General features: G+C 45.8%; 1 protein-coding gene across 1 annotated transcript in view; it reads left to right on the top strand.

Moving 5' to 3' along the window:
- CORO2A (coronin 2A) overlaps positions 1-15,093 on the top strand; it is a 57,503-nt gene that overhangs the window by 27,737 nt on the left and 14,673 nt on the right. Inside the window, exons 2-3 of the mRNA XM_048291649.1 lie at positions 8,097-8,297; positions 13,382-13,498. Of these exons, the coding sequence (XP_048147606.1) occupies positions 8,097-8,297; positions 13,382-13,498 (318 nt within the window). The remainder of the gene's footprint in view (positions 1-8,096; positions 8,298-13,381; positions 13,499-15,093) is intronic.

Here is a 15,093-nt window from a genome sequence, read left to right as displayed (position 1 = left end):
ACTTTTGGCTTTCATCTACCATTATACTACTCTTAATATTAACCCTGAAGAGTGATATATTTGGAAGGAGCTACTCTGGCCAGTTAATGGTTGGAATGATGGCCATTGCTAAAGAGCTTGAATTGCAGTGCAACTCTTGGTACCATAATGAAGCAGATTGTTCTCAAGTAGCTATATCTGATTCAGCTGCTTTATCCCTGGATGTTAAAAACTGAAATTTTTGCATTAAGTACTGCAACCAAAAATCGCTTGAAATGGAGGTACTGGATGCACTTCTGAGCGGGTTAGTGCAAGCCAGAATGAGTGGGTGTATAGCCCTGCCACACTCTGGACATAGCAGACTTATTGCACATGAAATTAAAATTATTATCTGATTTCTATTCCGTCTCTGTGAGTCTGTTTTCTGTCCAAATCATGAGCAGCTGTAGCTCTGTTGTCATTGCTAGGCTTTTATTGAATCTGCCTGGGAAATGCCAGGAGAGATTAATGCCATTCTCTCTCCCACTCCTATGACTGATAAAAGTTTTGCTGCTGCCTAATTGGAAACTTCTTTGATGCAGTTAAAACACATGTATTTCGACTTTCTTGTCTCCCCTAGATTTTGAAAGCAGATGATTTATATCCTCCTTGTACCAACTTGTTCTGTTTGAAGCCTACTGTCATGGCTTCCCTCCTTCATCTCTACCTCAAAGTTTTTAGGATTTCTTAGCAGATCTCACACCTTTGATCATTGATCCACAGAGTTCTACCCTGAATTCTCCTCTAACTCTCTGACACATCCTCAAGAGCAGTGCCCAAAGCTGAAGGTCTTTTGTCTAGTATTCATGTTGCTGGTGATTGAAGCACAAGCTGAACAGAAATCCCAGTGCAGGCCAGTGGAGTGGAGTGAGAGCATGCAGTATACAGCATCCTCTTGTCTGCACACTTGTTACATATTGTTTCTGTCCTGGAAATACAGACAACTCAACTTGGTACTTCAGCACAAAGCCAACCTACCTTATTTCTTGCTGGTGTTTTCAGAATAGGGAATATGCCTGGAAGGAAAGAAAATACCCAAGAGAACATCTGGGTTGGTAAGTGGTGAGGTCGTTCAGCCTTTTGCCTTGTATAAAGTCAGTGAAAAATTGTCACCAACGCTAAGCTCGTTGTTGAATTGGGATGGGTGGCAGTGGACACTCTTGGCTCTGGAAGAGTCACAATGCTGAACCCTTGGCATTTGTTTGGCAGACGGGGGCCTGGTACTTCATAGTCCTGCTCTGTGCACCTGGGAAGTAGAAAATTAGTCACCTTCCTGGCAATCAGCAGCAGGATGCATCGAGGTCCTGGCTCCCAATGTTCTGGTGCATGTCTATTCATAAGGGAATGAGGCAAGCAAGCTCTGCCTCATAGCTACTTCTTTCCTGGGGTGATACTGTCACACTGCCTGTCTGTAGTTCCCTGGGTGAGCAGAGTGAGAGATCCCACTGCTGCCAAAACACTCCAATTCCCCTCCTTCCAGATGTGATGTGATGCCTATCATTTGTGCTCTTTTTAACCCACATCAGATACTCTTTATGATTTGATTCTGCTCAAGTGCCTTGTTCTAGTTTTTGGATGGGTTTTGTGATTGGTTGTTGTTGTGGTCTTTTGTTTGTTTGCTTGTGTTTTCATAATTCCCATCCTCCCCCCGCATTAATTTTCTGCTCAGAGCAAGAGAAAGCAGCTCGTGGATGGGGCTGAAGGTGCCAGACCACAAGCAGTCCAGGAGTGTGTGCTGGAGAGGTCACCTCCTAGCAGTGTGTGAGCCGCACCCAAAAACTGGTATTTGTAGGAGATAAGGTGCCCATCAATCTTCTTTCAGGCCTTTCCCAGGATGTAAGGAAAATAATTTCCTGGTCTGCTCCTGGCACTGCCAGGGATATCAAAAACACTAAGGATATCAAAAACACTAAGGATATCAAAGATGAGAAACGGTAGAATAAAGCGTTGACAAAGTTTTGAGTTTTTACACTATTGGGGATGACTGCTGCTGTGAGTCTTTCACAAAATACTGTGGCGCCAGAGTAGAGGGTGCTCTCAGTTTGATTTGGATTAGGCTACCATACGTCTGGGTTTCCTCAGACATATTTCACTTTTTCCATGTGGTTATTTTGTCCAGGACCAAGACACATTCATCCAGAATTCACACATGTCATGCATGGTTGTAGTGGGTTGACCCAGGCCAGATGCCAGGCACCCACCAAAACTGCTCACTCACTCCTCTCTGCAGCTGGACAGAGGAAACAAAATTTAATGAAGGGTTCCTGGGCTGAGATTAAGGACCGGGAGAGATCATTCGTCAAATACCATCATGGGCAAAACAGGCTCAGCTTAGAGATATGAAGTGAATTTATTGCTAACAAAATCAGAACAAGATAATGAGAAGTAAAATAACCCTTTAAAAACACCTCCCCGCTCACCCCTCCCTCCTTCCAGCTCTACCTCCTACCCCAGCAGTGCAAGGAGACAGGGAATGGGGGCTATGGTCAGTTCATCCTACTGCTCAGGGAGAGGAGTCGTTCTCCTGCTGCACCCTGGGGTTCTTCCTATGAGAGACAGTTCTCCATGAACTTCTCCAACGTGGCTCCATCTCATGGGCACCAGTCCCCCTCAAACTGCTGCAGCATGGGTCACTCTTCCACGGGCTGCAGTTCTCCAAGGACAGGCTGTTCCAGCCTGGGAGCAGGGCCCCTCTCTCCATGGGTCTCCCATGGGATCACAGCCTCCTCTCCACCTGCTCCAATGTGGGGCTCCTCCATGGGGTGCAGGTGGATCTCTGCATCCCCATGGATCCCCATGGGCTGCAGGGCCAGAGCTGCCTCACCACAGCCTGCAGAGGAATCTCGGCTCCAGTGCCCAAAGCACCTCCTCCCCCTCCTTCTCCACTGACCTTGGTGTCTGCAGAGTTTTCTCCTCACATGTTCTCACTCCACTCTTCTCTAGTCACAATTACAACTCTGCAACCCCTTTTAGTTTCAAATTCTTAAATCTGTTATCACAGGGGCATTACCATAATTTCTAATTGGCCCAGCCTTGGCCAGAAGCACGTCCATCTTCGGAGCTACCAGGAACTGGCTCTGCTGGGCATGGAAGAAGCTTCCAGCAGCTTCTCACAAAAGCCGCCCCTGTAATTTCCCTGCTACCAAAACCCAAGCCATGCAAAACCAGTACAATGGTGCAGGCAAATCTGTAATCCTAGAGTAATATTGTTAAGAGACCATGCAAAACGTTTAATTTTCAGACATCATAAAATGCACAAATCTGTATTTTAATTATTTGGAGATGATAGTGTCAGCTTTTGTAATGTGAAACCAATCCTGTCTTACTGACAAAATATTTTTTACTTACTGAAAATACTTTCTCCCCTCCCATTCCTTACACCAGTTGCTCTTTGCACTGTTTTGAAAGCAGTTGCCTCTCCAAACAGCATTTTTTATGAATGAGGAAGAAATGTGTTGTCATCACTTCCTGTCAGAGGAACAGGTGAGAAAGCTGAGCCTGCAAGGCACACGTGAGGTTTATTGGGTTGAAAGTCTGCCTCTGTGGGTGTGCATCTTGGTATGCTGGCAGTGGCATTTTTAGGGCAGTACAAGATACACATGGCTGAGATCCAGAGGCCCTAAAATCACAGGATCACAGAATAATTGAGGTTGGAAGGGATCCCTTGAGTTCATCTAGTCCAACCCTTCTTCTCAAAGCAGGGTCAACCTGAAAGGTTGCCCAGGACCACACCTCCCAGGATGGAGACTCCATAATGTTTTGGGCAACCTGTGCCAGTGTTGGATGACTCTCACAGAGAAAAAGCGTTCCATTGCACGTAAGTGGAGTTTTCTGAGTTTCAGTTTGTACCCATTGCTTCTTGTCCAGTTGCTGGGTACTGCTGAGGAGACTCTGATTCTGTCTTCTTTACTACCTCTTCTGAGATACTGGTGTGCATTGATAAGATCCTTCTGAACTTCTCTAGGTTAAGAGTCCTGGCTTTCTCAGTAATTGCTCTCATGTGCTTGGTGACTCCTTTCTCCAGAAGAGCCTTGAAACGTCAGACCATGCACTCTCTCCCAACTCAAAAGCAGTGTATCTAGAAGTTCCTTGCAGCCAGGCAATTAATTTCCTTTTGGAAAGATAATGGTACTGCTGTAACAAGCAACTGCTGCATCTGGACAATACAGTGATTTCCTCCCCCCCCACCAGTGTGAGTAAACCTAACCACTAAAGCTGTAATGAGCATGAAATTGTTTGAGAGCACTGCACCTCTGGGGCTGTTTGGGGAGCTAGTCAGTTGCATATAACCTCAGCTTGCTTTCTGCCTGTGAGCATCCCTTCTTCCAAGATTAGCTTTCAGGATTGCTGCTTTTTTTTCCAGATAACTTGCATTTCTTTGTTTTTGTTTGGGACAGGCAGCTCCCACTGTATCCAAGATCCTTTGCACCTAATGTTTTCTGCAGAAGAGATCCATTCAGCTAAAAATATGGACAAATGCAGGGTTAACATAGGTAAAACATGCTAAGGTAAAAGAGAGCAACAAAGATGGCTCTGAAAGCCACTGTTACAGGCATGTGTATTCGTCCAAGGTGAGGTTGGCTCCAAACTGTGTCAGTAGATTGGGAGGAGGCAGTAAATAGGATAGAACTTGTGTCCTAGTACTGTTCATAGCCTGAATCTTCCAGTGACACAGAATGTGAACTTTGTGGGTCTTTGTATTGATGGGTGCTTGTAAAGCTCCAGTTGGACTGCCCAGCCTCAAACCATCCCGTTTCTTAGCCTTTAATAGTCATCTCAGGAGGATGCATGACCATGCCAGCAACATGGACATTTTGGTATAGAATTGCTCAGACCTCTGCTTGTCAGGTGATCATGCACTTGGCTTCCTGCCATTGAGTGCATGCATGCTTCCCTTCACCCTTCAACTGTGTGAGAGAGCTGTCTAAGCCTTGCTGCAGCTCAAAAGCTACTTGGGTGGGTTCCCTTGTCAAATTGGAGTATTGTTGATCCAACATCACTGATAATACTGTTCACCAAATGCACATTAAAGAGGTCAATAAGGGATAAAACCATGTGCCATGGTTTAGGACAGTTTGGGTTTTTAGTGAAAGAAGGCTCCATCAGCCACAGAAGTGATTCTTTTGCAAAGAGGTGCTTACAGCTTCCTCCAGACCCAATAGAACCAATCAGCTGGCCAGTTTGAATATTGGCAACTTTTTAAAGCCGCTTAAGAAGCTTGACACACCTCTGTGATCCACATTTAAGAACGAACAAAGCCCGGGAAAGCTCTCTTGCTTCTGGCTTTCGGAGAGGTAACTGGGGGGGCCTGCAGTGTGGCCCAGAGGGGCGGGGCTGGGCCCTGCTCGGTGCAGCCCGGCCGGGTCGGCCGCAGTGCAGCTTGGCTGAGATCTCAGCCGCTGCTGCTCGCTGGACACCCGGCACAGCCCCATCAGTGCAGGCCGGGCCGGCCGGGAGACAGCCACCCCAGAGCCCCCGCAGCCCTGCTCCGTGCAGGTGGGCCAGCAGCGCGGCTCGGCCAGGCCGGCCCTCACCCAGTGCGGCCGAAATTCATCTCAGGCCGCTGCCCGGCAAAGAGCAGGTGACCAACAGCGATAAGGGAATTCCAGCTGCGGGGCCGGGTGACATTAACCCTTGTAGGGCTGTAAGCTCCCTCCAGAACAGATGACGCCTGCAGACATCAATCCTCTCCCAAGTCAAAAGAAAAGGAAAGGTGAAGGCACGTGACGAAACACCATAAAGACACCAAAGTCAGTGAAGAAGGAAGAGCTGAAATCCTGAGACAGGAGAAAGAGGAAGAAGCTTCAAACCTAGAAGCTGAAATTCTGTTGTAAAGCTATGGTGATGGGCTATGATACGTCAGAGTACCCGTTGTAATTTCATGAAAGCATGGGGGTGGAGTGTTCAAATTGCAGCTGTGAGCAAAAGTACCTGTGCTGAAATGAGCAAATGTTGAAGTAGCTGTGATTCGATGAGAAGCTTGAACAGAGAGAGATGAAAGTAATGAAGACCCTTGCTCCCAGGGAAAAGAAGACCTCTGTTCCTAGAGATGAAGATGCTCCCAGAGATGGGTGAAGAGAACCTTTGCTTGTGGACAGCTCATCCTTAAAATGGTACCCCAGTAGCTCAAGATTGAACCCTTGAAAGCAGTTGTGGGGAAAGCTGTAAGACAAGGGAAGGGACTCTCACGTGAGCAGAGAACCAACCCAGGTGGCTGTCTGGCTGTGACATTGAAGCCATGAGAGAACTGTTTCTTGTGGAGATGTCTCCATAGCATGAGCAAGAGAGACTCCTCTCCCTAAGTGAACTGAAGAAAGATTATTATAGAGATGGTAAACTGACTGAAAATCTCAAGGGCTGTCTTTTTACATTGTCAATGGGAGAAGGGAGAAAGATGCGGCTAAGAGAAGTGTTCTGAAGGTTTAGTCTGACTTTTTTTCCCCTTTCTTTTAGGTCTGTTATTAAACTTTTTTATATTCTATTAAGTTTTGTGCCTGCTTTGCTTTCTCCGAATTCTTATCTCACACAAGGAAAATAAGTAAGTAATGGGTATTTTGAACCAAACCACTACAGTTTACAAACTGAACCCACTACACCATGCCCTCTGCCAGTATTTGCCCGTATTCCCAGCTATTGTGCGAAGTGCTCCCTACCCATAACCTCCCTGCCTGATCTGCATTTCTTTTCCTATGGGCAGTAGAATCTTCTCACTACATTCACCATATGCCTTTTGCTCTCTAAATCCTGTGGGAGGAGCAGGATTTAATAGTCTTAATTACCTTTTCTGACCAACATTGGTAATTTCCTATTTGAAAATAGCCAGTCACAGGACAGGACTCTCCCCCTCTGCTCTCGTGAGACCCCACCTGGAACAGTGCATATGGTTTTGGTGCCCCCAACATAATGAAGACATGGAACTGCTGGAGCAAGTCCAGAGGAGGGCCATGAAGTTGCTGAAAGGAGTGGAGCATCTTCCCTATGAAAACAGGCTGAGAAAGTTGGGGCTGTTCAGCCTAGAGAAGAGAAGGTTGAGTGGAGACCTCACAGCAACCTGGCAGTATCTGAAGGGTTCTACAGGGAAGGTGGAGAGGGACTCTTTGTCAGGAACTGTAGTGACAGGATAAGGAGTAATGCATGCAAACTGAAGAGAGGAAACTTAGATTAGATATTAGGGGGAAATTCTTTACTGTGAGGGTGGTGAGACACTGGAATGGGTTGCCCAGAAAAGCTGTGGATGCCCCGTCCCTGACAGTGTTCGAGGCTGGTTTGAGCAACGTGGTGTAGTGGTAAGTGTCCCTGCCCATGTCAGGGGGTTGAAACTAGATGGTGTTCAAGGTCCCTTCCAACCCAAACCATTCTATGACTCTGTGACTCTATGATTTTATGAAATGTTACATCAGTTCCATTAAGCCTCACTGCTCTCTGTGAGAAGGGATTCTTGTGTTTAGCATGCTTTATGTGTGTCATTTAAACACATTTAAAATGCTGTCTCTCAGAGGGCTGTAGTGCAGTTACAAACCAGACATGCAGAACGTAATTGTTAGTTGAAAAAACATCAACAAGTGGCTGTAACTATTCCTATGATCTATCAAACTTCTTTTTCCATTCATGTGAGCAAAATTCAGAATAATTTTTGGTCCTAAACCACCTGAGGGCTAAACAAAGCATGCATCCAGACTGGCTTGTTCACTCACCATGTTTCAGGTTTTCCTTACCCAAGATGTTGTATTTGCATGCTTCCTGAGCTCTATCCTACCAGAATTCATGTCCTCTTAAACTTGCTGCCATGCGGCCCTGCCCCAACGATAGGGACTGCTGACACATGCACAGCCCAGCTGGCTGGTGATGCTGAGAGCTGTCATTTCATCCCTGCACTCTCCTCTATCCATCAGAGATGTGTAACAGGATTATGGCAAAGGGGTGAACACCAGAGAAAACTGTGTCTATGGCTTGCTGGTTGAGGCTTGGTGTGAGCAGCCCAAGTGGGGAGGGTGAGGCTGTGGTGGGGAGAGGGGAGTGGGATTCTGCAAGCCTGGCCTGTCCTTATGCCTTGGGACATTGTGTTTCTCCCCTTGCAGATGTCGTGGCACCCGCAGTACCGCAGCTCCAAGTTCCGCCACGTGTATGGCAAAGCTGCCAGCAGGGATAAGTGCTACGACTGTGTGCCCATCACCTGCAGCGTCCACGACAACCACTTCTGCGCTGTGAACCCCAGCTTCATTGCGGTGGTGACCGAGTGCGCGGGCGGCGGTGCCTTCCTCGTCATTCCCATCAAGCAGGTGAGCTCCCCAAGGCGAGCTGCCTTTCCAGAACACATCAAGAGGCTGGAGGAAGGACAGGCTTTCTAGGGACCTAGATCACAGAGGATATTCATTTAATGCTGTTGCCCAAATTGCAAAATGGTGGAAGAGGCCCCAGTTGCCCTAGCAGGTGATTCCTGGCATGTGTGTATTTATATGTCTTGCATTGCTGCTTGCAGATTTTTGACACCTTGCTTCATTTTATAACTCATTTGTCTTTCTTGTATAATCAGCATAATGTGCTGTTCAGATGTTTGTCTCCTGGGAGTAACTGCAAATTAAAAAGTATTTAGTGGATACAGAGAGCAGAACCAGAAAGATGCTTTAGCAACATGGATTCAGTGACCAAAGGAGAATATGGTATGTTTTGTTCTACCTTCTCCTTTGTGAAAGAATGGAAGCACAGTTATCAGGCAATGAAGCTCTTAAACTTCAAGCATTGATGCTGCGAAGACTTCCCTTTCAGAAACAAATGCCATGTATATGAGTTTTGATGACTTAGGATCAGATGAGAGGGAGAAGCTGGCTGTCTGTTGTTTATTGCTTCAGTAAAATTAGGCGTGCACTTATGTGGATTAACTTCAATATGAGATTATGATCTCTCTGGAATCAGGACAGAACAGATGAAAGGCAGAAGTTCAGCCTTTAATTAAAAGTTAATTGATGGTGTTATTGCAATGCCACTTTTTCAATATATATTTGCTAAGGATGAAAGTGAACTGGCTGTGCTTGAAGAACCTAGCACAGTTTCCGGCCCTTCTGGACTTTGTTAATTCATTCCTTCAATGATGGTGCTGTTTAGAGACTGTCCTAAAATTAACCACTACCCTGTTTTTCTTGACTGAGTCACTTCTGCCCCCACAATGATGGTCTGTTGAGGCTCAACAACTTGTCTTTATCACAGAACTACATCTGTAGGCAGCCAGCTGTTGACCGTGGGATGTGGTGTGGGACCAAGCTCTCAAAGTTCTGGCAAAAGTAGCTGAAGTTGCTTGCATTTCTTACTATTAATTTTTCTGTCTTCTCACCTTTTCTCAGCTTGGCTAGTCTTTGTAGTAATTCTTCATTCTTACACCTGCTCACATACTCCACCCAGTTCTGAAATATTGCATGTAGAAATCAAAGGCATGGTAGAACTAAAAAGATACAGAAAAGGATAATTAAAGTATGTCAGTGAAAATGTGAAAGTAACTTTCATGTGAGGAAAGACTTTGCAGGTCAGGCCTCAATCAGTCTGGGAAAAAAGGCAAGTGAGCAAGATGTATAAAACTGTCAGGAGAAGAAGTTTAAGGAGCAACTCTTCTTGATTTGTTTGGTGAAGAGGATTCTGGACACCAGGGAGCAGTCTGTTAGCAGCAGATGTAAATGCTGCTGCAGTTTAGATGTGGGGCTCACTGTCCTGGATGTTGATGAGTCTGGAAGAATTAAGGGCTTCAAAACTGAGCTATGGAGAGGAGTTGGTCCCTTGAGGGTTAACCTTTGGTTGTGTGTCAGGGAAATTAGGTGTTTCACACAACTGTTCTCTGAATACCACCAGTTCCTTACCCATGCTGGGTGGTAAAGCTGCTTCAGCCACCCAAAGAAAGGGATTCCCTGAGTCAGGACCTGCAATACCAGCTACTTTGTTTTGTTTGATACACTTCCAAAGTGGTACCATCTGGTGCAAAGCAGAAACTTTTGACTTGTGCTTCTGATGGTGCTTTTTTTGTGACTGCCACCTCCCCCTATGAAGGTGAACCGTGGCAGACAGTGTACTGGACACTTGGCTTGTGCCCTCAGCTGCCAGGGCATCAAAGGCAGCCTGTTCTGGAGATGTGTCTGGGACAGTATTGCCCTCTTACGATGGACAGCTGACTGTGGTTACTTTTGACTGGATTCATGGGAAGCAGACACATCCCAAGTGTGACAAAGTGTGGAGGAAGAGCCCAAGAACCCAAGAGCCACGATGTCACGTATTTAGTTAAAGCAGGAGATAGTAGCCAGGACAGGGAGGGCTGCACTTGCTGGGGAGGATGAACAACCTGATCAGGTAGCTGTTCCTGTCTCTCCCTCCAATGCTTTTTTGAGTTCATTCTGCATGTGCTGCTACTAGAGGGGCTGCCTGTCTAAGGACATCCTTGAATGAAGGCTCAGCTTTGCTCTGTTTAACTGTGCCTCCTTATTTGTTTGTTGTACTCCTCACCTGCTGAGTCACAGACACCAAGGTCTCTCATCTCTCCTTGAATAAATACCACTTCTTTCCTTCTGCACCAGTCTTCTTCTCTGAGAGCCTGGGGGTGAGGTGGGGCTGGGGACAGCAGAGGTTAGGTAGAGAAAGAGTTCTTTGCCCTAGATACCATCCTTTCAGCAGGCCTTTGCATTCAGCCTTATAAGAAATTAGTTGAATATTTGCCATCACTTTGGAAATGGTCTATTGCAGGGTGTATCAGTGAGGTCCTGGTGAATATGTGCCACTGAAACCAGATGGATGGAAGGGCAACACATCTCACCAGGGAGGGAAGGGGCTGTGGCCACCGGGGCTGCCTGGTGCCCAGAACGGGCTGACTGATTGTAAATCTTGCAAGTTCAAGGAGACATGAGCTCAGTGACTGTAACTGAGAGATCAGCTGCTTTCCCACAGTGTGGCCTGGGTGTAGATGTGCTGGGGAAGTGCATGCACAGCGTGCCAAGGAAGGATCTTGACTGGGAGGGAAATTTTGTGGCTTTCTTTTGAAAGATGGAGTCCTGCCTTTTTCCATCTCCGATGATGATACTCGGTTGAGACCGCATCTGTCTCTTCCTCTGCAGCAAAAAGCCAAGTGAGAACAAGGTCCCAGGAGACAGGGAGGTTATTTGTGCCCGGGTCTGCAATCTCCACTCTTTCAGTGTGTCAGCACCAGGTGTGAAAGGGAGGACATCTGTGGCTGTGCAGACCTCCTAGACAGAAACTCCTCTCCCTTCTCTCTGGGAATATGGACTGTAAAACGAAACCATGATGACCCCTCCGGCCTTATGTAACTGACACATATGTGAGCGCTGTGCTAGCGCCTTTCAGGGGCAGAGGTGGGGGTGACCTACCTCATAGTAATCTACCCTGTACAAATCTGCTGGGAGAGTTGTGACAGATGTTCCACTACAAGTGATTTTTGTCAGGGAACTCCAAGCTTTACTACTTTTCAGAAACGCTGGAATTTTAGAAAGCGAGTGGTTAAAAAATGGGTCATTTTCAAGCTCTGTAGGTAACTGTGGAAGTCAGGTACCACTTCATGGGATGACAACACATCTAGTTACTCAAATAGTTTTTGGTGTGTAAAATTAAATTTCCTCCAGCAATGAAGATCTTTACTTCCTCATGCAGATGTGCATCTGAGACCAGCAGCTCTAGCTTCATGTCATATATATTTGTTGGCTCTTGGGGGTTCATGCGTGGTGAGTCCTGCTCTGTCCCAGTGCTTGCAATGGGGCAGGTGAGACTGGTGGCTGGGAGAACAAGGGCTCCTTTTCCAGAGCCTGTTGGGGAAGTGGGAGTAGGGTAAGAGAGCCTTGCGGAATGGGTCAGGCAAAACAGACGTAGGTCAGCCTGGGAGTCTCCAAAACAGAGTGGGGAGCAGACAGGCAACTAGCTCTGGGAGGGGACAGGGTTCCCTTAGGGATCAAGGGATTGCTGTGGATTTGTCTGTCCACCCCTTTTAGTTGTCATCTCGAAACTGAGCTCTGAAGCCTACAAAAGGACACTGTGGGTGGAGGAGCACTTCTTATTAAAGGTCTTTCATCTCTCTTCTGCCTTCCCAAATCTTTTTGCATTGTTGCTGTTATGAAAGGGAATTGTTTTTGTAGTCTAAAAAAGCACAGTCTTTTACATTTCAAAGCCCTTTGGATGTTCAGTCTAAAGCAGGTTAGTCCCAGTTTATGCAACAAACTTTCCAGTGAAGCCACACACCAGTGTCCTGTTCTGCATTCAAAATTGCAAAAACCCCCCAAAGTTTAAAAGCTGGGAAAATTACACCCTCTCCACAGCCAGGTTAGGGGCAGCAGTGATTCCCCTCGGCTCTGCACTCCTAAGGCCCACCTCTGGACAGGTGTAGGAGTACATCAACAGAAGTCTCTGCTTTCTAGGCAAGCACACATTTGCCATCATTTTGGTCTAAGATCCTTCCAGGTGGGAAGCAGGTCAGCATCACCAGCTTGCCATAATGTCTCCCTTCTTAGGTGACTGACTTTTGCTCTTGAATTGATGCCTGGGGTGGGTCAGGGGACTTCCCATACTTCTTCTGCTTCTTACAGGGGGAAGCAAGTGTTGCTTGAATGTTAATAAAATCACCAGCACCCTTCCTATCATTTAAATATTCGAACTTGACTCTAGCAGAGATCATGCCTGCAGTGTGGCTTTATTCAATGCAACACAGCCCCCATGTGGCACAAGGCTCTCAATACACTTTAGGGCACTTTGTGCAGGATTTTTACCACTGCAGATGCCACCTAAACACGTCTTCTTTTTTTTTTTTAAATCCAGAATGCTGATTGAATTCGGTGAATGGCTGGATTTGAACACGATCAGAGAGAAATAGATAGCTTGCTGAAAGAAAAACTTAGTAATTTTGTAATTTGTGTCACAAATACCTTTTTGCTTTAAAAATTAAATAAATGCTAGCTGGTGAGGCTAAAATTAAAACGTAAACCATTTTTTTTTTGCTGCTTGTAGGAAATGTCTTCTGAAGGAGATTTTGCTGTTCTTTGTCCCCCCATCACCAGATCTTTAAAAAATGTTGAAGATTCAACTCATTCATAGATGTTTCTCCTCCAAGTTTTATTTTGCTGTCTGAACCTAATACTGTCTTCTAATATGCGTGTAGGCATGCACAGCATGCATGTACTTAGGAAGGCCTGGGCAATCCTCCCTTTCTTTATGGTGATATCATCAAGACTTGACTAGCAGGGACAGGAAAAACCCATCCTCAACAGACAGAGAGCACCTAGGGCATTTGGAGGAGGACAAGCAGAAAGAAGTTCCTCTCTGGAGCTGCCTTGAAAATGTCCTATAATTCCATGGCTCACCTTAGGGTTTGATTGTATTTTTTTTCCAGACAGGCAAGCTTGATCCACATTATCCCAAAGTATGTGGGCACAAAGGAAATGTTCTGGACATCAAGTGGAACCCATTCAATGACTTTGTAATAGCGTCGTGTTCAGAAGATGCCACAGTAAGTTTACCACCTTGTACTCTGTGTTAGTACCTGGCTAATGTGCTTTTTGGAGAATGAGATTAAAAGAAACCAAAGGCCCATAGATGAGATGTTAAAACATGCACATACTTACTTAAGAAGTGAGGTAAGAGTAAGATTCCTTTCTTTCTCTTGAGTTCAGACCTGTGTGATACAAAATCAGTGCAATGAGGCAGATCTGTTTTGTGGGGGCTTGTGCCTTTTTGTGGTGTATTTGCATGATAAAAACAAAATACGAGTTTAAAATGGAATGACTATTCAAGTTTAATCTCTATGAAACTCCATCTTTACTTTAGAATAAAAGCTTCAGCACAAGATAATCTGGACCAGCTCTTTCAGTTTAATTCCCTGCAGAGCAAGTCTGAGCTTGTTCCTGCACTCAGTTGCTCTGTGAAGTCATTCTGGATCAGTTGCAGTGTGGAATATGCATCATACAGTTCTGCAGTGGGAGCTTTGGCTGAAGTTAGTGTGGTTAAGATGCCACCACTGTAGGAATTGAAAGATTAAAGTCATATTTGTAAGGGACAATTTAGCTCATATCTACCTACTGGAAGGTCATTTTCAAGAGGTCTTGTAAAAAGTGTGATGTTGACTTCTGTGATAATGAGGACATCTGACTACCTACCATGCTTTTTTCCAGAGATCCCATATGAGCTTTCTCCTACTGGGTTTATTCTCACTCTGCCGTACAGCATCAGAGAGGTTTCTCCTGTCATTTTCTCCGGCCCTGGCTTGGTTCACATGCTTTGCCATTTTAGTTCTGCCAAAAAGTCACTCTTGATTGTAAGATTTTTGGATTGTGTTTCCTGTTTAGTGACTTGTCTTTGCTTGTTTGGATACTCCTCTGGGGTTTTTTTTGAAGACTTCTTTCAGTTTCTGAACTGATGGTAAAGATCTTATTTTATCTTCTGACCTGTATGCCAGGTTTTCATGCTGTCTCAGGAAGCATGGCATGGCATGGCTTACCTGTGGCAGGAGGGCACCGCCTTGGCCACTCTTTTGAGCCTCATATGAGAAACGAACACAAGCTTCAAAACATCCCACTGCAGTTACAGAATCACAGAACCATTTGTGTTGAAGGCAAGGTTGGGTGGTCTCTTTTACCATCTCTCCAGGCAACCTGTTCCTGTTCTTCACTGCTCCCATGGGGAATTTTTTTCCTTCCAGTATAGTTAATTGCTGTATCCTGTCCTCCTACCCTGCATTTCAAGACAGAGATTGGCTCTATTTTCTCAGTATTTAAGTATTGAAGGCTTTTATCAATTTGCCCGGAAGCTGTTTCTTCTCTGGGCTGAGCAAGCCCATCTCCGCCAGCTTCCACTCACAGGGCAAGTGCTGCAGACTCCTGAGCATCCTGGTGGCCTCTCCTGGACTCACAGGTTTATCAGCATCTTTCTTGCACTAGGGGGGTGCTGAATGCACTATCCCCAGCTTTCCTTTCTGGTTTTCTACAGAAACTTGACACTGGATCACTCCTCAGACTAAAGAATGGAAACATGGAGCATGTCACTGGTCTCAATACAAAAGTTGTTCCAGGAAGTTTGTCTGTTTGTGACTGTACTCTCTTTTTACTA

The sequence above is a fragment of the Corvus hawaiiensis genome, chromosome Z, assembly GCF_020740725.1.
Source record: "Corvus hawaiiensis isolate bCorHaw1 chromosome Z, bCorHaw1.pri.cur, whole genome shotgun sequence".
Lineage (NCBI taxonomy): Eukaryota > Metazoa > Chordata > Aves > Passeriformes > Corvidae > Corvus > Corvus hawaiiensis.
Note: the sequence above shows the minus strand (reverse complement) of the source record. Positions and strands in the feature narration are given on the sequence as shown.